This window comes from Trichomycterus rosablanca, chromosome 27 (genome assembly GCF_030014385.1).
Source record: "Trichomycterus rosablanca isolate fTriRos1 chromosome 27, fTriRos1.hap1, whole genome shotgun sequence".
Lineage (NCBI taxonomy): Eukaryota > Metazoa > Chordata > Actinopteri > Siluriformes > Trichomycteridae > Trichomycterus > Trichomycterus rosablanca.
Window position 1 is genome coordinate 11,489,105 of NC_086014.1, and position 16,846 is coordinate 11,505,950.

A 16,846-nucleotide genomic window follows, 5' to 3' on the forward strand; every position below is an offset into this window, starting at 1 on the left:
TGTGATATTTCACGCTTTCTGTTTCTCTGTCCAGTGATTCTCACTCTCTGTCCTGCCAGACCATCTGTGTGTTCAGTACTGGCTCTGGTTTTCTCCCACCCCTCTCCTCCAACTGTTCCTCTCGATGTGAAGCTTTGATTCCTACTTTAATATTTGATGCTCTGGAAAGGGTTAGTTATAATAAATTTTTTAGCCTGGATTTAATGTTAATGTATATCATAATTTTACATTTTGTTTACTGTAAATATACATTATTTGCTATAGTATGTTGTAAAATATACTTTCTTAATTTAATTAAATAAATTTTTTCAATAGGCTGGATCCAGGCTGGTTCCCCATTGACTGGTTGGGCGTCTACATACAGACACGCTGGTGTGGCCAAGGCGCCCTCTGATTCAGTTGTTGAAGCAGATCCAGCTGAAGCATACCCAGGTAAGGAAGCTCCTATATATATACGTGCATAAAAAAACTCTTCGATATGTGCGCAGTACACCAATCCCTTCATATTCTCCCGTACTTCGGTCTGTTTGTCGTTACACAGCGTTGACAACCCACCCCTTAGTCCGGTCTTTCACACCCAGCAGACTGGAGGCCAATTTTATCTGCTACAGGCATTAGTCAACTGTGCCTGCTAGAGGGCGCCCAGCTGACCGTGGAGCTCAGAATCTCTCCCTCTGTCACAGAGATATAAGAACAGTGGTGAAGGGATTATAACGAGGATTATAAATCATTTCTGTGTGTGTGTGTGTGTATGGAGAGGACTTCCGAGACCGAGTTCGTTGACATGATTGCACAAGCGAACACGGTCGGGTCACAGCGACTTCTGTCCCAACAACCTGCACACAAACACACAGACAAGCTCATATTACAGATTATCATGTTAGAGCTGTCAGGCAGCATGGTGACAGCTATAACGTGATTATGTGGGTGCCACTCAAAGCCACACAGGTTCTGGGGACCGGGGTTCAGTACTTGTCTCCAGTTACTGGAAGTTGCACGTTCTGTGTTTTTAATCCAGCATGTTAAACTTACAATGTAGAAGGACCGTTCCACTTCATTTTATATTTTGTTCAACACTGAATCTATTTTAAAAATGTGTTGTTGATGTGATAATGCTCGTTGCCTTTTGAAAAAAAGCCGTCTGACACTCACAGAGACGGTTACAGAAGAGAGATGGCTGGACGTGTAGAGCTCAGTAATTCAGGCCCAAAACAGCATTTAAAACAATATCACACCTCCACAGGCCTGTTATTGGCGTTTCTTTATTTACGCACATTTCTGCCAGACCGCGGTTGCAATGTCTAGAAGAATTTTTGACGTAAACAATCAAATATGCAGTTAAACAATAAATCTTCTTCCACAGTAAAAGAGGAAAATAGTATTTAACTCTAACGTAATGAACAAAATGTTTGAATAAAATGATAAAACCTTAAGTAAACAAAAATCAGTTCAGATCACCTCAACCTGGCAACAGTTCATTCTTCTGTTTGAGAATGAGAAAGGGGAAAGGGGGGGATAGAGAGAATAAACAAATGAATACAAAAGTAGTGCAGGAGAACAGAAATCGCTCTCTTAAACTGATTGTGGAGCCGAGATGAGCAACAGAAACAGGTAAGTAAAACCATACTACACATTTATTGATCTTCTAACCATGTTTTTCTTATTTAATATACCTCCAGGATTCAAAAAGTAGACGTATGCTTGATTTCAGTTACTATAAATGCACGGTGATGACACTTTATTAAGTGTTTTAACCTCTGGAGTAACAGTATCCTGTGTCTCCTTATCCTACCAGTATAAGAGGCCGGCGCTTGCACGGTAGATGTGCCTTGCTCTTGTGCGTGACGCTCGCACTGAACCTGCTTTTGGTTTTACTGGTTCTGCTCCTCTTCCCGAAAACCTGCAAGCCCCTTCAGCGACCGCTTCACCCCAACCTCACCTCGGCCGACCACGCACGGCCCGCCTCCGCCGGCCCAGCGAAGCAAAGCCGAGTAAGAACGGCCGACCTAGCCAAGTTGGAGGCTCTGTTCTCTCACACGCTGTATAACCTGCACGCCTCGTTGAATCCGGACGAGGACACTCTGCTGAGAGTCCGGACGCAGGAGGCCGAGGGGCACAATGCACAGCAGTGGTAAGACACATGCACTTTGATGCCATCCAAAAGTACATAGATTAGTGAAAATCCAAACTGTCACCCAGTCAAACAAGCTTTACGTCATCATGGGATTAGAGACGGTTCCTTAAAGCTGGACTGAAGTTGGTTATTGATCACATAAAAGACTTTCCTGCAAGTCAGTCATTAACCATATGAAGATTTTAAAGCTTGCTCGACTATAAACAGTAATCCCTCTTTTCAACAGCTATTAATTCATGGAGGTTAAAAGACATTGTACATTTTTGACCCAGATGATTAAAGCCTTATGGATTGTTAGACATTATATGCTCTTACCATACAGGCAGAATGATAGCAAAGAGGGCTTCGATCCTATCCAATGGAACAGCAGCACCGAGACTCACCCACCCTGGCTACGGTTTCACCTGGGCATCTCCCGCTGGCAGCTGTACAAGCACCGAGATGCCAACCTGCCCGTGCTTCTAGAGCAAATGGCAACCGGTCGTATTGTCAGCACAGGTATGAAATTCTAATCCTGACCTCCTGACCCTCCTTATGCAATGCAATGCAATGTAGGTACACTATACAGCCAAAAGTATGTGCACACCTTGACCATGAGATTGTTGGACATTAATATGGTGTTGCCATCTTCACATTTGAAGTAATGTTGAATTCGGTGGCCTGGCTCACAATCAACATTTCAATTTATCCTGAGGGGTCAAGTTCAGGGCTCAGTGCAGTCCACTAGAGTTTTTTGCAAAATTGTCCCTCAAATTTGAACAGAATGTATTTTATATATTTCATTTTAGAGCATTCCAGGTCCTTTCTCCAGAATTAATCATTTCAGTGTTACGTATGTTTATGCTTTAGTTCAGAAGACTGGAGGAACACAGCTGAAGTTGGTGATAACCTTCCCCAACTACGGACAGGTGCTTTTCAAACCTATGAAGTGAGTCAATTATTTACAACTATAGATCACTTCTCTGCCAGCAGCCTGACGTCCGATCTAAAGCATTTTATTAATCCAAACGGCTTGTTTTGTTACATAATCACACTTAATGAGCATCCAAACCTTTATACTGATATAGTTTCCATAGATCTGAATTTAAACGTCACTTTTTCCACTGTTCCTAAAGCAGTTTCACTTCTCAAACCACAAACCTCAATTTCTGAAATCATTTATTTATTGTTACCAGCTGCGGTCATCCTGATCAGGGTTGCAGGCCTTTATACACTTACAGTTTATTAGGTACACCTTAGTGGTTCATCCATTCTTTGATATTAATATTTTATAAGCTCACTTCCATACAGATGAACTTTGTGGGTATTCAGTTACTGAATATAGCCCATCTGTTGCTCTGTACACTGTCACCCCATGTGTCATGTTTATTTTATTCATTCATTTGAATCAATTAATGTTGTTCGGGTGGTTTTCCAGTCCCAGCACTAATGGCAATGACATGGTAGTGTTCGTATTTGTATGAGTGCATGAGGTGCGCTCCATGTGATTAGAAAAGAAGCAAATAGCTCCTAGTCTCTCACCAGTACTAACAGGATAACCCAATCATAGTAAAGCACAGTTGTATGTGTATTATTCAGGACTTTAAACAGAATTACATAATAATAATGAATAATAATAAGAATAAATCAATGACTCTGGTGTTATGAATGGATTTTTAATAAGCCGGTTGCTAACAGGTTACCATGGTTACCATCCTTCACCAGTCTTCACCAGTGCACATTACGTCTTTCTATGCTGTCTAAACCGCCTCGTTTTTGCCGCAGGCAAGAGAGAGATGAAGAGACGAACGTGAACCTCTACTATTTCTCTGACTTCGAGAGACACAACGCTGAGATTGCAGCCTTTCACCTGGACAGGTTCCAAAAGAATTAACTAGACACGTAAAAATAAAACTGTACGAATTTCAGTCCATCACTAACTTCATTTAACTTTGTCTCTTTTTTAGGATACTGGGTTTCCGGCGTGTGCCTCCTGCTGTTGGAAGACTGCTGAACGTGAATAAGGAAGTTAAAGACATCACAACTGACCATAAACTGGCCAGGACTTTCTTCACCTCCCCAGGTTTGGATACACGTGGTCTAAAGCAGTATGAGTCCAGTCCACATCTGTCACTGTTTTATCAGCTTTATTTCTCTCCAAAAATGATTTCACTGCATCAGCAGTGTGCTTGGGATTGTTATTATGCTCAAAAATAAAACCATTCCCAATCAGGCGCTTTCCAGAAGGCACTTTACCCTTCCAACCCTAGCTTCTTTGGACTGTAGATGGGTCAACATGGCATCCCAGTGAAGCTGCCAGATACTGAGCCAGGTCTCTGCTGGATTCCTCTGGTCTCTCAAAGAAGAACCTTCCAGTGCTTTTTTGTCCTTGACCTCTCTTGATTCTTTAAAGTTCTTCAGGTTGAGTACCAATAATTGCTTCCAGTCCATTTAGGTTTAGAATCTGCTATTGATCATGGGTAAGGGAGGTCACACTAAATACCTGCCACTTTAGCTTATTAAAGCTGTGGCTAGTCTGTATTTTCTGGTTGTACTCTAATAAAAGACTGAGAAATAATTATATATGGTGGTTATACCATTACTGGAACAACAAACCAAATAGTGGCCTAAGATTTTTGCACTGTACTTCAGATTAAGCTGATTATGTGGGCATTGTGGGTATAACAATCCTGGTGTTCTTCCAGTTTAGACTTACAACATGCATAGCTGTGTGTGCACAGGAACAGATGTCAGTAATTGTAAAAGTCAGTGATTGTATACCCACAAAGTGCACCCTTTATAAAAAGGTATACTTAATAAAGTGGTTGGTACGTGTACTGTAAATAAGGCTATTTTATGGCTCTCACCCTTCACATCTGAGTGTGTGTGTGTTTTAGTGGGGAACTCGTGCTTTTACGGCCAGTGTTCGTACTACTGTTCCACCGAGCACGCGGTGTGCGGCCGGCCCCGTGCGCTCGAGGGCTCCATGGCGGCCATGTTGCCTGAACTGTCCCTCGCCTCGCGTCGCTCCTGGAGGAACCCGTGGAGGCGCTCGTACAGCCGCAGCAAGCTGGCACTGTAGGTTGTGTGTATGTGTACGGTATAAACGTCTATGCTTTGCAGTATTACTTTTATTTGATTGTTCCGAGGGTGTGTGGGTTTAAGGTAAAAGTTTATAGAAATATTTTCCAGGTGGGAAACGACCCCGAAGTACTGCGATGCCGTGAAGAAGACCCCGCCTTACGACCGAGGCACCCGATTGGTGGATCTCATAGATATGACCATTCTGGATTTTCTACAGAGTAAGTCCTGCAGATTAAATTTGATCACTCACTGTAACAAAAGTATTTGCACCCTTTGTGCCTCTGTTATTGCATTTTTGGGACATTTGACTGTCTTAGATGATTATATGTGAACATATAAATAAGCATATATGTATGTATGTATATATACAGTGCCTTGCAAAAGTATTCAGCCCCCTTGAACTTTTCAACCTTTTGCCACATTTCAGGCTTCAAACATAACGATATGAAATTGTAATTTTTTGTGAAGAATCAACAACAAGTGGGACACAATCGTGAAGTGGAACGAAATTTATTGGATATTTTAAACTTTTTTTAGAAATAAAAAACTGAAAAGTGGGGCGTGCAATATTATTCAGCCCCCTTGCGTTAATACTTTGTAGCGCCACCTTTTGCTGCGATTACAGCTGCAAGTCGCTTGGGGTATGTCTCTATCAGTTTTGCACATCGAGAGACAGAAATTTTTGCCCATTCTTCCTTGCAAAACAGCTCGAGCTCAGTGAGGTTGGATGGAGAGCGTTTGTGAACAGCAGTTTTCAGCTCTTTCCACAGATTCTCGATGGGATTCAGGTCTGGACTTTGACTTGGCCATTCTAACACCTGGATACGTTTATTTGTGAACCATTCCATTGTAGATTTTGCTTTATGTTTTGGTTCATTGTCTTGTTGGAAGATAAATCTCCGTCCCAGTCTCAGGTCTTTTGCAGACTGCAACAGGTTTTCTTCCAGAATGGTCCTGTATTTGGCTCCATCCATCTTCCCATCAATTTTAACCATCTTCCCTGTCCCTGCTGAAGAAAAGCAGGCCCAAACCATGATGCTGCCACCACCATGTTTGACAGTGGGGATGGTGTGTTCAGGGTGATGAGCTGTGTTGCTTTTACGCCAAACATAACGTTTTGCGTTGTGGCCAAAAAGTTCGATTTTGGTTTCATCTGACCAGAGCACCTTCTTCCACATGTTTGGTGTGTCTCCCAGGTGACTTTTTATAGATATCTTTGAGAAATGGCTTTCTTCTTGCCACTCTTCCATAAAGGCCAGATTTGTGCAGTGTACGACTGATTGTGTCCTATGGACAGAGTCTCCCACCTCAGCTGTAGATCTCTGCAGTTCATTCAGAGTGATCATGGGCCTCTTGGCTGCATCTCTGATCAGTCTTCTCCTTGTTTGAGCTGAAAGTTTAGAGGGACGGCCGGGTCTTGGTAGATTTGCAGTGGTCTGATACTCCTTCCATTTCAATATGATCGCTTGCACAGTGCTCCTTGAGATGTTTAAAGCTTGGGAAATCTTTTTGTATCCAAATCCAGCTTTAAACTTCTCCACAACAGTATCTCGGACCTGCCTGGTGTGTTCCTTGGTCTTCATGATGCTCTCTGCGCTTTAAACAGAACTCTGAGACTGTCACAGAGCAGGTGCATTTATACGGAGACTTGATTACACACAGGTGGATTCTATTTATCACCATCAGTCATTTAGGTCAACATTGGATCATTCAGAGATCCTCACTGAACTTCTGGAGTGAGTTTGCTGCACTGAAAGTAAAGGGGCTGAATAATATTGCACGCCCCACTTTTTAGTTTTTTATTTCTAAAAAAAAGTTTAAAATATCCAATAAATTTCGTTCCACTTCACGATTGTGTCCCACTTGTTATTGATTCTTCACAAAAAATTACAATTTCATATCTTTATGTTTGAAGCCTGAAATGTGGCAAAAGGTTGAAAAGTTCAAGGGGGCCGAATACTTTTGCAAGGCACTGTATATAACAAAACGACGAAAACTGCATCCATAAACAGGACTTTACTAATCTAATATACAAAAGCAAGCCCATGTACGTTTTGAACTGGCTTAGTCAATGTTTGTGCTCACGGACAGATGACCTTACATTCTGCCCATAAACATTTCTTCTAGCCAGTGGAATTCATTGTCCCTGCAATACTGATGTCATCTAGATCCCAATACAGCAAAACACCTAAACACCATTACACCACATCCACCATGTGACTGAAATGAATTGGTTCATCGTCCAGGATCTGAGCACTGTGGATTTCTTCCTTGCTACCTTTAATTAATTAATTTGCCTGGTCGTTTTTGTATAATGGAGTCTTAAGAACACACACCTTAGCTGAGGCTGCAGATGTCTTCAGCTCATTAGCTGTTTTTGCAGGATCTTTAGTTTGTCTACTCGCTTTGGAGATGATGGTGCTCCTTGTGATTCGGTGGAGTCCTTGAGCCTTAGACATGTCTTTTCCTGCTCTATTAATGTTTTCCTAAATCTTGATGTATTATTTCTGTAGACAAATAAGAGTGACTGATTTTGAAACATTATGTACTATTATGTATGTTACCTTTCCCCTCTTATGTGTATTTTCAGGTAATATGGACAGACACCACTATGAAACGTTTGAAATTTTTGGCAACGATACTTTCCTTTTACACTTAGACAATGGCAGAGCGTGAGTATTTGAAACCGCTGGCAGCTTTGCACCAACGTTGTGTTCTACATGTGAAAGATCGACCCCTAAGGTTTTAAAATATATGCTGGTTGATATGTGCGTGTGTGCGTGTGTGTGTGTGTGTTGTAGGTTTGGTCGACATTCTAAGGACGAGCCGTCCATACTTACCCCTGTTGTGCAGTGTTGCAGGTAAGCACGCAGTGATAGAAGTTTAATTAGACACCTCTGAATGCTATATTAATATATATTAATAATTATTATTTTCTTTTAATAATAATATAATTTTTTGTATCTATCATTTTCTGTTATTATTATCATTTACCATTTTCTCTTATCGATGATTAATTTATATCATTTTCTCTTATTGTTGTTATTAATCATTTTTTCTTATAATATCATAATTTGTATTATTTGTCATTTATGTTTTTGTTGTTATTATAATTATTATTACTATTATTTATTGGCTGTAGTTTGTCAGGATACATGAATTATTGAGCCCAATTAAAGGTTCTTCCTAGAACCATCGTCAGAGCCTTCATCTCTTTTCTCTCTCCTCTACAGAATCCGGCGTTCCACGCTGCTCCGTCTGCATCTGCTTTCTCTCCCACAGTACCGCCTGAGCGACGCCATGCGAGGGTCTCTGTCTCAGGACCCGCTGACCGCCGTGGCACCCCTCCTCACCGAGCCTCACCTTTCCACATTAGACCGCCGTCTAACAACGGTACTTCAGACCATCCAGCGCTGCCTTCTTCAGCATCAGCACCACAGTGAGGTCATATATGATGACATTCCTGACTATCCTGACCTGGAACATGCAGGTGATCGTGTTTAAACCAAAGTAACTGATGTATTTACTAAGTGATGGACATTGGGAAAAGCTTTACAGCTCTATGGTGGTGTGCAGAGGAACTCTACAACTGTGCAGTGAGTGTCGCAACGGAGGACAGATGCTTTTGTCATGGTTCATTCTTTGGCCGGCCTGTTACACTTTACCTAAGCAGCACTAGCAGGATAGACAGACGTTTGTTTATGGACGTCACATGGATGCATGTTTGATTTTGAATTTTAAATAAACGGACCTCTTGAATTTAAAATTGTTTAAGTACTGTGCTGTCTGAAGGGATCAAGGGTCACAGGCATTCAGTATTCTCTAAATCTTTTATTACCATTCAACATTTACTAGTCAAGATAGCATCACCAGTTACCGAATGAACAAATGTATCTCAGTTGTATTTAATAAATAATAAAGAAATTTACAGGCAACCCAGAAGCCCTTGCGGCCATGCAGTCCAGGCTTACCGTGGTCGTGTAGCCCAGTGTTGCAGTGTTGCCAACTTAGCGACTTTTCAGACCCCTCTAGCGACTTGATATTCCTTCTCAACCCTAAAAAGTCATTTCGGCAGCGAGGATCTCGAGCCATGAAGCGTTTTGGGTAGGGATGTCCCGATCCGATCTCAAAGATCAGAATCGGGGCCGATCAAGGCATTTTTTAACTGATCGGTATTGGCTTTACTAAAGCCGATCCCAATTCCGATCATTCGTTTTAAGTCAGCATGTCCTCTGTGTGGAAATACTTTCAATTGGGAAGTAAAACAAGTCCAACAGTGAAGTGTAATGTCTGCAATGTGAGCGTTTCACGAATTTTACTGTTTATATGGTATGTGAGTCAAGGATCACACCGGTTTACAAAACAATAACTTTTAATCCCAGTATGAAAACTTCAGGACCATAACATACAGCGTTACCATGTCACAAGACTGAACGACATCTCAGTATCAAGCACTCTGATTGGCTTAGTTATGTAACCGAGCGTCGTAGTGATGCACTTGCTTAATAAAGAAATAAATACACGCTATATTCACAAATTGTCGGGAGCGTTTAACACTTTATTAACTTCTTCTGTTACGGTACCGAATAGCGGACAGCTAGAGTCACCGCGTTAGCCAAGCACGCTATTCCATGCACTATGGAAGCCCCAAAGGGTCAAAACACACTCACTTCGTGTAGAAAAATCCATCAAACCATTGTCACAATACAAGCACAGAAAAGTTTGTTACAGTTACAACACGGCAGGCAATTTTTTTCCTACAGCACTGCAGAGCTATTCAGTTGTACTGAACGTGATCGGGACATCCCTAGTTTCGGGTGTTATTTTGTCCCGCTGTGCAAACAGTACATTCTATAGGGGTCACTATTCTGTACCGTATTCTCTTCTTCCGCGGCCATACTTTTATAATTTGTGCACCATGTGGTTTTGCATCGTCTTGTTGCCCTAAAATCTCACTGTACTTTTCTGCATTAATGCCACCACCACAGTGCCAAGGGCACTAACGCAACCCCATACCATGACAGACCATGTTTTTTGGACGTGTTGCTAATAACAGTCAGGACTGTTGGACAGTCTTTGGACGATGTACACAGACTTGGCAATGTGGGCTCCATCAAGTATCAGCGGATTTTAAATCGAAACCTGACCGTGAGCCAGTGAGTCTAAACTGGATCTTGGTTGGATCTTCCAGCAGGACAGTGATCCAAAGCATCAACAAATAAAGGCTTACTGACCACATAGTCAGGGTCATATTAGACACACTTAGTTTGAGATGGACTAAGGAGTAAAGCACCCAGGTGTGATGATGGAATGGACTGAGGTTCCTTACCAAGACGGCTTAAAACTTAAAATAAGAAGAACATATTCTGCCTCTAAGTGTGACCTCAGTACCTTGTGCAGTCTTCTTTTACTGTTTTAAGTGCCAAAATTACACATTTTCTAAGCAGTTGTGAGATTTTTAGATTTAGAGAACTAGAAGTGCTTTTTGCTTATGCTATTGACAGACTTTGGTTTATTTTTTACTCAGTGTAAGCAATTTCCTCTTTTTAGTTATTTTTTTTCACAACCTTAGGGCAGTGTTACAGGAAATACTCCCTCACCACCTTCTTATTACGAAATCTGTAGCATGCCGTAATTTCAGCATAACTGACAGCACTGTTTTTGAAAAACATGGAAACATGGTCGTTTATGGAGGCTCGTACCATCACAGCCAGCTTCCTCTGGGTGGAATGTATGATGCAATACAAAGAAAATAAATTACTTGAATTAATAATACAAAAAAACGTCCAATATTGAGTTACCTCTACTTTACTTGATATGTTTTATATTGTGGTACGATGATACAGTACCAGGTTATTTTTCATTATTTTCTCTCACCTCAAGACCTTTTTTCTAGTCAAGTTCATTTAATTTTATCACTGTAACGTTGATATTCCTTCTCAACCCTAAAAAGTCATTTCGGCAGCGAGGATCCCGAGCCATGAAGCGTTTTGGGTAGGGATGTCCCGATCCGATCTCGAAGATCAGAATCGGGGCCGATCAAGGCATTTTTTAACTGATCGGTATTGGCTTTACTAAAGCCGATCCCAATTCCGATCATTCATATCGTCCCCTCATCTTTGACAATGATCAGTGTGTAAAAACAAACAAGCTGCTCCAGCCATTAAAGGCACAGCACCTGTAGATCAGTTAACATTACATGATGTTACTATAAAATGCAGAACATATAGTTTTGAGTGGATGGAGGAGTATGAGAGAGGGTTGGTCACATAACCTAAACATAAATAGCTTCAGATGAGTGTGAGAAATCAACTATAGACCACTGATTGTAGTTTCTAACCCCAAACTCTTTTTGAATGGTGGAGCTGTTAATAATAATGATCACAACAACAATAGTGGGAGTTTGATGTGATGTGATGTGAATTTTGCTGGACTGTGTTTTATTGGATTTCATTTGACCATTTGGATACATTTTCTTTGTGTAAGTGACATTTTAGGTTTTCTGAACTTGGCAGAGAGCAAGAAGGCATCAGGTACGTCAGTAATAATAATAACTAACAAACAAAATATATTATTGTCGCAACGATACGACCGGTCGACCGTCACGCTCTTTTCCTTAAGAAGCATCTGTAAACTTTCGACACTTGACCAGTACTTACATCAACAATGACTAAGGAAATGAAACCCAGAGGACTGAATCCTGGCATAGTGTCCACTTTAATAATGAATTATTGCCTATTTTTAGTAAACAAAAAACACAAATAGGAAGAAAAACATACAAACTAATTATTGTAATATTATAATGACTTCATTTTATAAAATATATTGTTATTGTAGGTTTTTCTTATTAAAAAGAAGTAAAGAAACATCTCCCACTTAAGCTCAGACTTCTCTCTTTTGCTTCTACGTTGTCTGACACACACACACACACACACACACACACACACACACACAAGCATAAGCATTACATCTTTGGTCACTTCCACTAAATTAACACCATTTTACACCCAAGAGGGCACAAGTACCAAAAAACTTTCCTAAAGCCCCTAAAAACATGGAATTTTTATCTAGGTTCTTCGTGCTGATGATGATAAACGCTGCAGGTAGGAACTTTTTTAACACTTACATTATTATTATTATTATTATTATTATTATTAAACTGTTCGTAAAAAAACAGCTGATAGACAATAGCAAATCCATTTCCATTATACAGTATTCAGTGTTAATGGTGTTGTAGTACCTTACAATTTAAGAGCAATCCATTACTGAATATAGAAACTATTTCAAACTAAACATTCACTATCCAGTATCACTAATGCTTGGACATTATTACTTTCTTAGGCTATTAACAAATATTAACACAGGGGGGTGGATATTACTATTAATATATATATATATACACACAATTACTGACTGTAGTCCATCTGTTTCTCTGCATGCTTTGTTAGCCCCCTTGGATGATTCTCAGCACTGCAGTGACACTGACATGGTGGTGGTGTGTTAGTGTGTGTTGTGCTGGTATGAGTGGATCAGACACCGCAGCGCTGCTGGAGTTTTTAAATACCGTGTCCACTCACTGTCCACTCTATTAGACACTCCTACCTAGTTGGTCCACCTTGTAGGCGTCAAGTCAGAGACGATCGCTCATCTATTGCTGCTGTTTGAGTCGGTCATCTTCTAGACCCTCATCAGTGGTCACAGGACGCTGCCCACGGGGCGCTGTTGGCTGGATATATTTGGTTGGTGGACTATTCTCAGTCCAGCAGTGACAGTGAGGTGTTTAAAAACTTCAGCAGCGCTGCTGTGTCTGATCCACTCATACCAGCACAACACACACTAACACACCACCACCATGTCAGTGTCACTGCAGTGCTGAGAATGATCCACCACGTAAATAATACCTGCTCTGTGGGGGTCCTGACCATTGAAGAACAGCATGAAAGGAGGCTAACAAAGCATGCAGAGAAACAGATGGACTACAGTCAGTAATTGTAGAACTACAAAGTGCATCTATATGGTAAGTGGAGCTGATAAAATAGACAAAGAGTGTAGAAACAAGGAGGTGGTTTTAATGTTATTGCTGATCGGTGTTAATCTTGGCTTTCAGTATCAGGATCTACTGTCCAGTACGTGTCGTGCCTGCATCAGAACGTCTGCGCCCTGCTAGAATCAGAGGTGACCCTGACGTGCTCTTACTCCAACATCAGCATCCACACAAGCTTCTGGTTCAGCCCCAAGCAGAAAGCTAAATGGAGGAACGAAGACGATCCAGAGGATTTAGCTTTAGATTCCGACTACGCTGGACGTGCGAGCTACGCCGGGACGACCAACTTCAAAGCCAGTCTCACAATAACCGACCTGAGAGAGAAAGACGCCGGAGAATATCGACTCGTGCTCGTTACTGTAGACGGACGCAAGTACATCAGCTCAACTGCAGTCGCTCTATCGCTTACCGGTAAGAATACAGCCAGCCTGTAGGAACCCGTCACTCTGTGTTATCTGTTATGTAATAGAAGGTTCACTTTTATATTCATTCAGACCTGCAGGTAACTCAAGAGCAGACGAAGAAAGATCTCATCTGTAGAACTTCCTGCCCTCTGAACCCTAAACGGATCTTCTGGTACGAGAACGGACAGTACATGATCGCTCACCAACAAAACCATTTAAATTCTGGAAAAATCAAGAATCAAGCTGCTTACAGATGTTCTGTTATAGGCTATAATCATATACTCTCCCCTGCAGTGTGTGAGTACTTATTACTTCTCATCTTCCTTCAAACATTATGGATTAAAACACTGATGGTAACGTTTAATTACGTTGATTTTCTTACCACATGGATGAATATGATTTTTATTATGAGATAAATTCATACTATTTTAAATGTTTTAATGGTGAAACAAACAGACTGTGCTAAAGTTACACAAATGTAGGAATGAACAGCAAAGAAATAAACATTTTGAATGTTTGTGATTGTTAAATGCGGCAGTGACATTCTAGAATAGTTTCTAATCACAGCCTGTTCATGATGATTCTTGCAGGTTTCTCTAACCACTGTTGGAATATTACTTACGCGGACAGGAGAGTCTGTGCTTTGCTGGGATCTTCAGTGGTATTTAATGGAACGTACGTTTATCCCAGAGGTCTTACCGTTAAGGACGTTTTCTGGGTGTCTAACCATCAGAATAATAATAATAAGGAACCTGAGGACCTGACTAAGAACAGACAGTTTGCTGATCGAGTTAAGGACTTTAAGGATAAAAGCAGAAGCTGCAATTTGACAATGAAACAGCTGATTATGGAAGACTCTGGAGAATATCGCCTTCGAGTTATTACTAATAAAGATGATGTGTTTTCTGGCCGACCTGGAGTCATTCTTAAAGTTACAGGTAACGTCAAACCTGCCCACACGTCATCAACATCAGTGCAGCTCGCGAGTGTGAATGGGGTCAAATGTCGATCTGACGACTTGCCCATTTTCTGAGCTGGTCTGGGTGTGGTCAGGGTTGGTCCTGTGTACTAGTTTCCTCTTTTCCACCACAGTAAATCTACCCAAAAAACCCCACCCTGTCAGTACTAGACTACCATAATGTTCTGGCAGTGTACATTTATCTTCAGCATACTGTAAGTAGTGTGGGTGCTATTCAGGGATCTGGGTTTAAACTTCATCTCTGGGTCACTGTCTAAGTTTAATATGACTTTCCTTGACCTTGATTGGAACTCTCTGTCAAAGCCAAAAGTAACTTTGATTTAGTCCCCAGATTTAATCGTAACACACCTCAGTGTAAACACATCTGTGAAAGCTTTTGGGGTAACAATTATACATTCTAATCATTCTGTCATATCAAAAGAACAGTTACAGAAATGCATATGGCAGCATGTTTTGTACTAGTACTAACTTTTTTTGGCCCTTTTAGACCTGCAGGTTAGAATTACTGAAGGCTCAGTGGCATCAGGAGGCGCAGTAACTCTGACCTGTAGCACGACCTGCACCCTGCCAGGGAATCCCACCTACATCTGGTACAAGAACGACCAGCCGGTAACCAACATGCCCACCAAGTACAACAAGCTCTACCTGAAGTGCAGCACAGACGCAGGAAACTACTCCTGTACCGTTGAGGGACGTGAGGATCTCCGCTCTGCTGCTAAAACCGTGAGATGTGAGTAATGTGGGCAGTTCAGTTTTCCAAGGGGCCACATGAGAAACTGGGACCAGTAGGGTGAACTTAATCCTGCTCAATATTAATTGTATTGCTTTATAAAAAAAAAAAGCAGTAAATCGTAATTTACATGTAACGATCAGACAATGAAAATGAGAAGCAAGCCGAGTAAAAACATCAACTTAGTACCAACATGTGTGATGTCTGTTTATTTATGTCTGATTTTTAATTGCCACTGACCTCATGTGGGTTGGTTGGGGACAGTCAGAGGGCCGGATGCCCAGGTGTGACTTACATGGTTAACGGTTGCTTATAATAAATGTGTGCATTATGATCGTGTCATTGCTGTTTCTTTTATCAGCATGTGCTGTAGGGTTTGGTCCTGAACATCCAGAACCGGACTCCAGTGGGAAGTATGTAGCAGTGGGCATGGCAGTCGTTCTGGTTTTAATAATCATTGCAGGAGCTCTGTTCATCTGGTATGTCAACTACTATAATGCACACATATAAGTCCAACCTGACTTTTACACCTGTCACCGACACATCTGTACATTTTACAGCAAGAGGAAGACCAGGTCAGCCGAGAAGCACATCAAAACTGAGGTCAAGGAACCACAGACTGGACAGGTGAGCACGTTTAAGTGAAGGTACTATCTGATCATGTAGGAATACTGTACAGTGCAGAATTTTCTCATCCGCCTCCTTCTCCGTGTCTCAGTCTCTTCAGGATGAAGTTCACTACTCCAGCATTCAGTTCCTACCATCCAGCACTCACCGAGCGCCGCTGTCCACGGGTGCCAGATCTCCTCGGGACAACACTGAGGAAGAGCGCGTCCAGTACGCCGTCGTGAAGTTCATCAGATAGAGACACCGCTGCCACCTGGGTCATGTGATTACACACCGGGCACCTCAGATATGAAATGAAAACGATCGGCTCAGTACCAGTCGCACCACCGCCCTGATCAGGATGAAGTGGTTGTTGAAGTGAATTAATAAGGTTAATTGGTTGATGTTTTAATGAATTACTAATAGAAATATAGAGAGAATGTCATTTTTACAAAAGCAGTGTCTTTTTATGGCTGGTTAGTTCAGGTTTTATGCATATTTACACATAGAAAAAGTCGAAAATAGTGAAAACTATTATACAGTATTAGTTTAAATGTAGGTGCCTAATAAGCGTACTTCATATCTTTGACCACCAGATGGCGCTGTTAATGAAAACCTGCGAAAATGGAGACGTACCAAACGCTGCACTTTGTAACCAAAAGTTTGTGGACGCTTAACGTTTACATTTTTGGCCTTTAACAGACGCGTTTACACAAATTGACTTAAAATTAAGGCTTCTGGGAATATAATTTCAGAAACTAAAGCATAGCTACCTTGCTAAGGGGCCTAACAGTGGCAGACTAGCTGTGGTTGGGCTTGAAGTCCAGTATCCTAACCACTGTCCACAGTCAAGCTGGAAACAGGAAACTGTTTAAACTAAGTTTTA

At 41.4% G+C, this 16,846-nt stretch overlaps 2 protein-coding genes across 2 annotated transcripts; both read left to right on the forward strand.

Annotated features, from left to right (window-relative positions):
* Positions 1-1,594: 1,594 nt before the first annotated feature.
* fam20cl (family with sequence similarity 20 member C, like) lies at positions 1,595-9,071 on the forward strand. The gene is made up of 11 exons (XM_062989326.1): positions 1,595-1,611; positions 1,796-2,131; positions 2,457-2,632; positions 2,984-3,062; positions 3,899-3,991; positions 4,081-4,196; positions 5,011-5,191; positions 5,306-5,415; positions 7,788-7,869; positions 7,999-8,058; positions 8,431-9,071. Exons 1-11 carry the CDS (start codon positions 1,595-1,597, stop codon positions 8,699-8,701), a joined length of 1,521 nt encoding a protein of 506 aa, XP_062845396.1. The 3' UTR covers positions 8,702-9,071.
* A 5,406-nt stretch (positions 9,072-14,477) lies between these two features.
* On the forward strand, positions 14,478-16,500 carry LOC134303873 (uncharacterized). Its single transcript, XM_062989327.1, has 5 exons — positions 14,478-14,583; positions 15,112-15,354; positions 15,716-15,833; positions 15,915-15,981; positions 16,073-16,500. Exons 1-5 carry the CDS (start codon positions 14,478-14,480, stop codon positions 16,217-16,219), a joined length of 681 nt encoding a protein of 226 aa, XP_062845397.1. The 3' UTR covers positions 16,220-16,500.
* Positions 16,501-16,846: the final 346 nt, after the last annotated feature.

Coding starts and splice junctions, on each gene's coding strand:
- fam20cl (XM_062989326.1), top strand. Junction 3,992..4,080: donor GCAGCCTTTCACCTGGACAG/GTTCCAAAAGAA, acceptor TCTCTTTTTTAG/GATACTGGGTTTCCGGCGTG. Junction 5,416..7,787: donor CATTCTGGATTTTCTACAGA/GTAAGTCCTGCA, acceptor GTGTATTTTCAG/GTAATATGGACAGACACCAC.
- LOC134303873 (XM_062989327.1), top strand. CDS start 14,478: ATGAAACAGCTGATTATGGAAGACTCTGGAGAATATCGCCTTCGAGTT. Junction 15,355..15,715: donor TGCTGCTAAAACCGTGAGAT/GTGAGTAATGTG, acceptor TTCTTTTATCAG/CATGTGCTGTAGGGTTTGGT. Junction 15,982..16,072: donor AGGAACCACAGACTGGACAG/GTGAGCACGTTT, acceptor TCCGTGTCTCAG/TCTCTTCAGGATGAAGTTCA.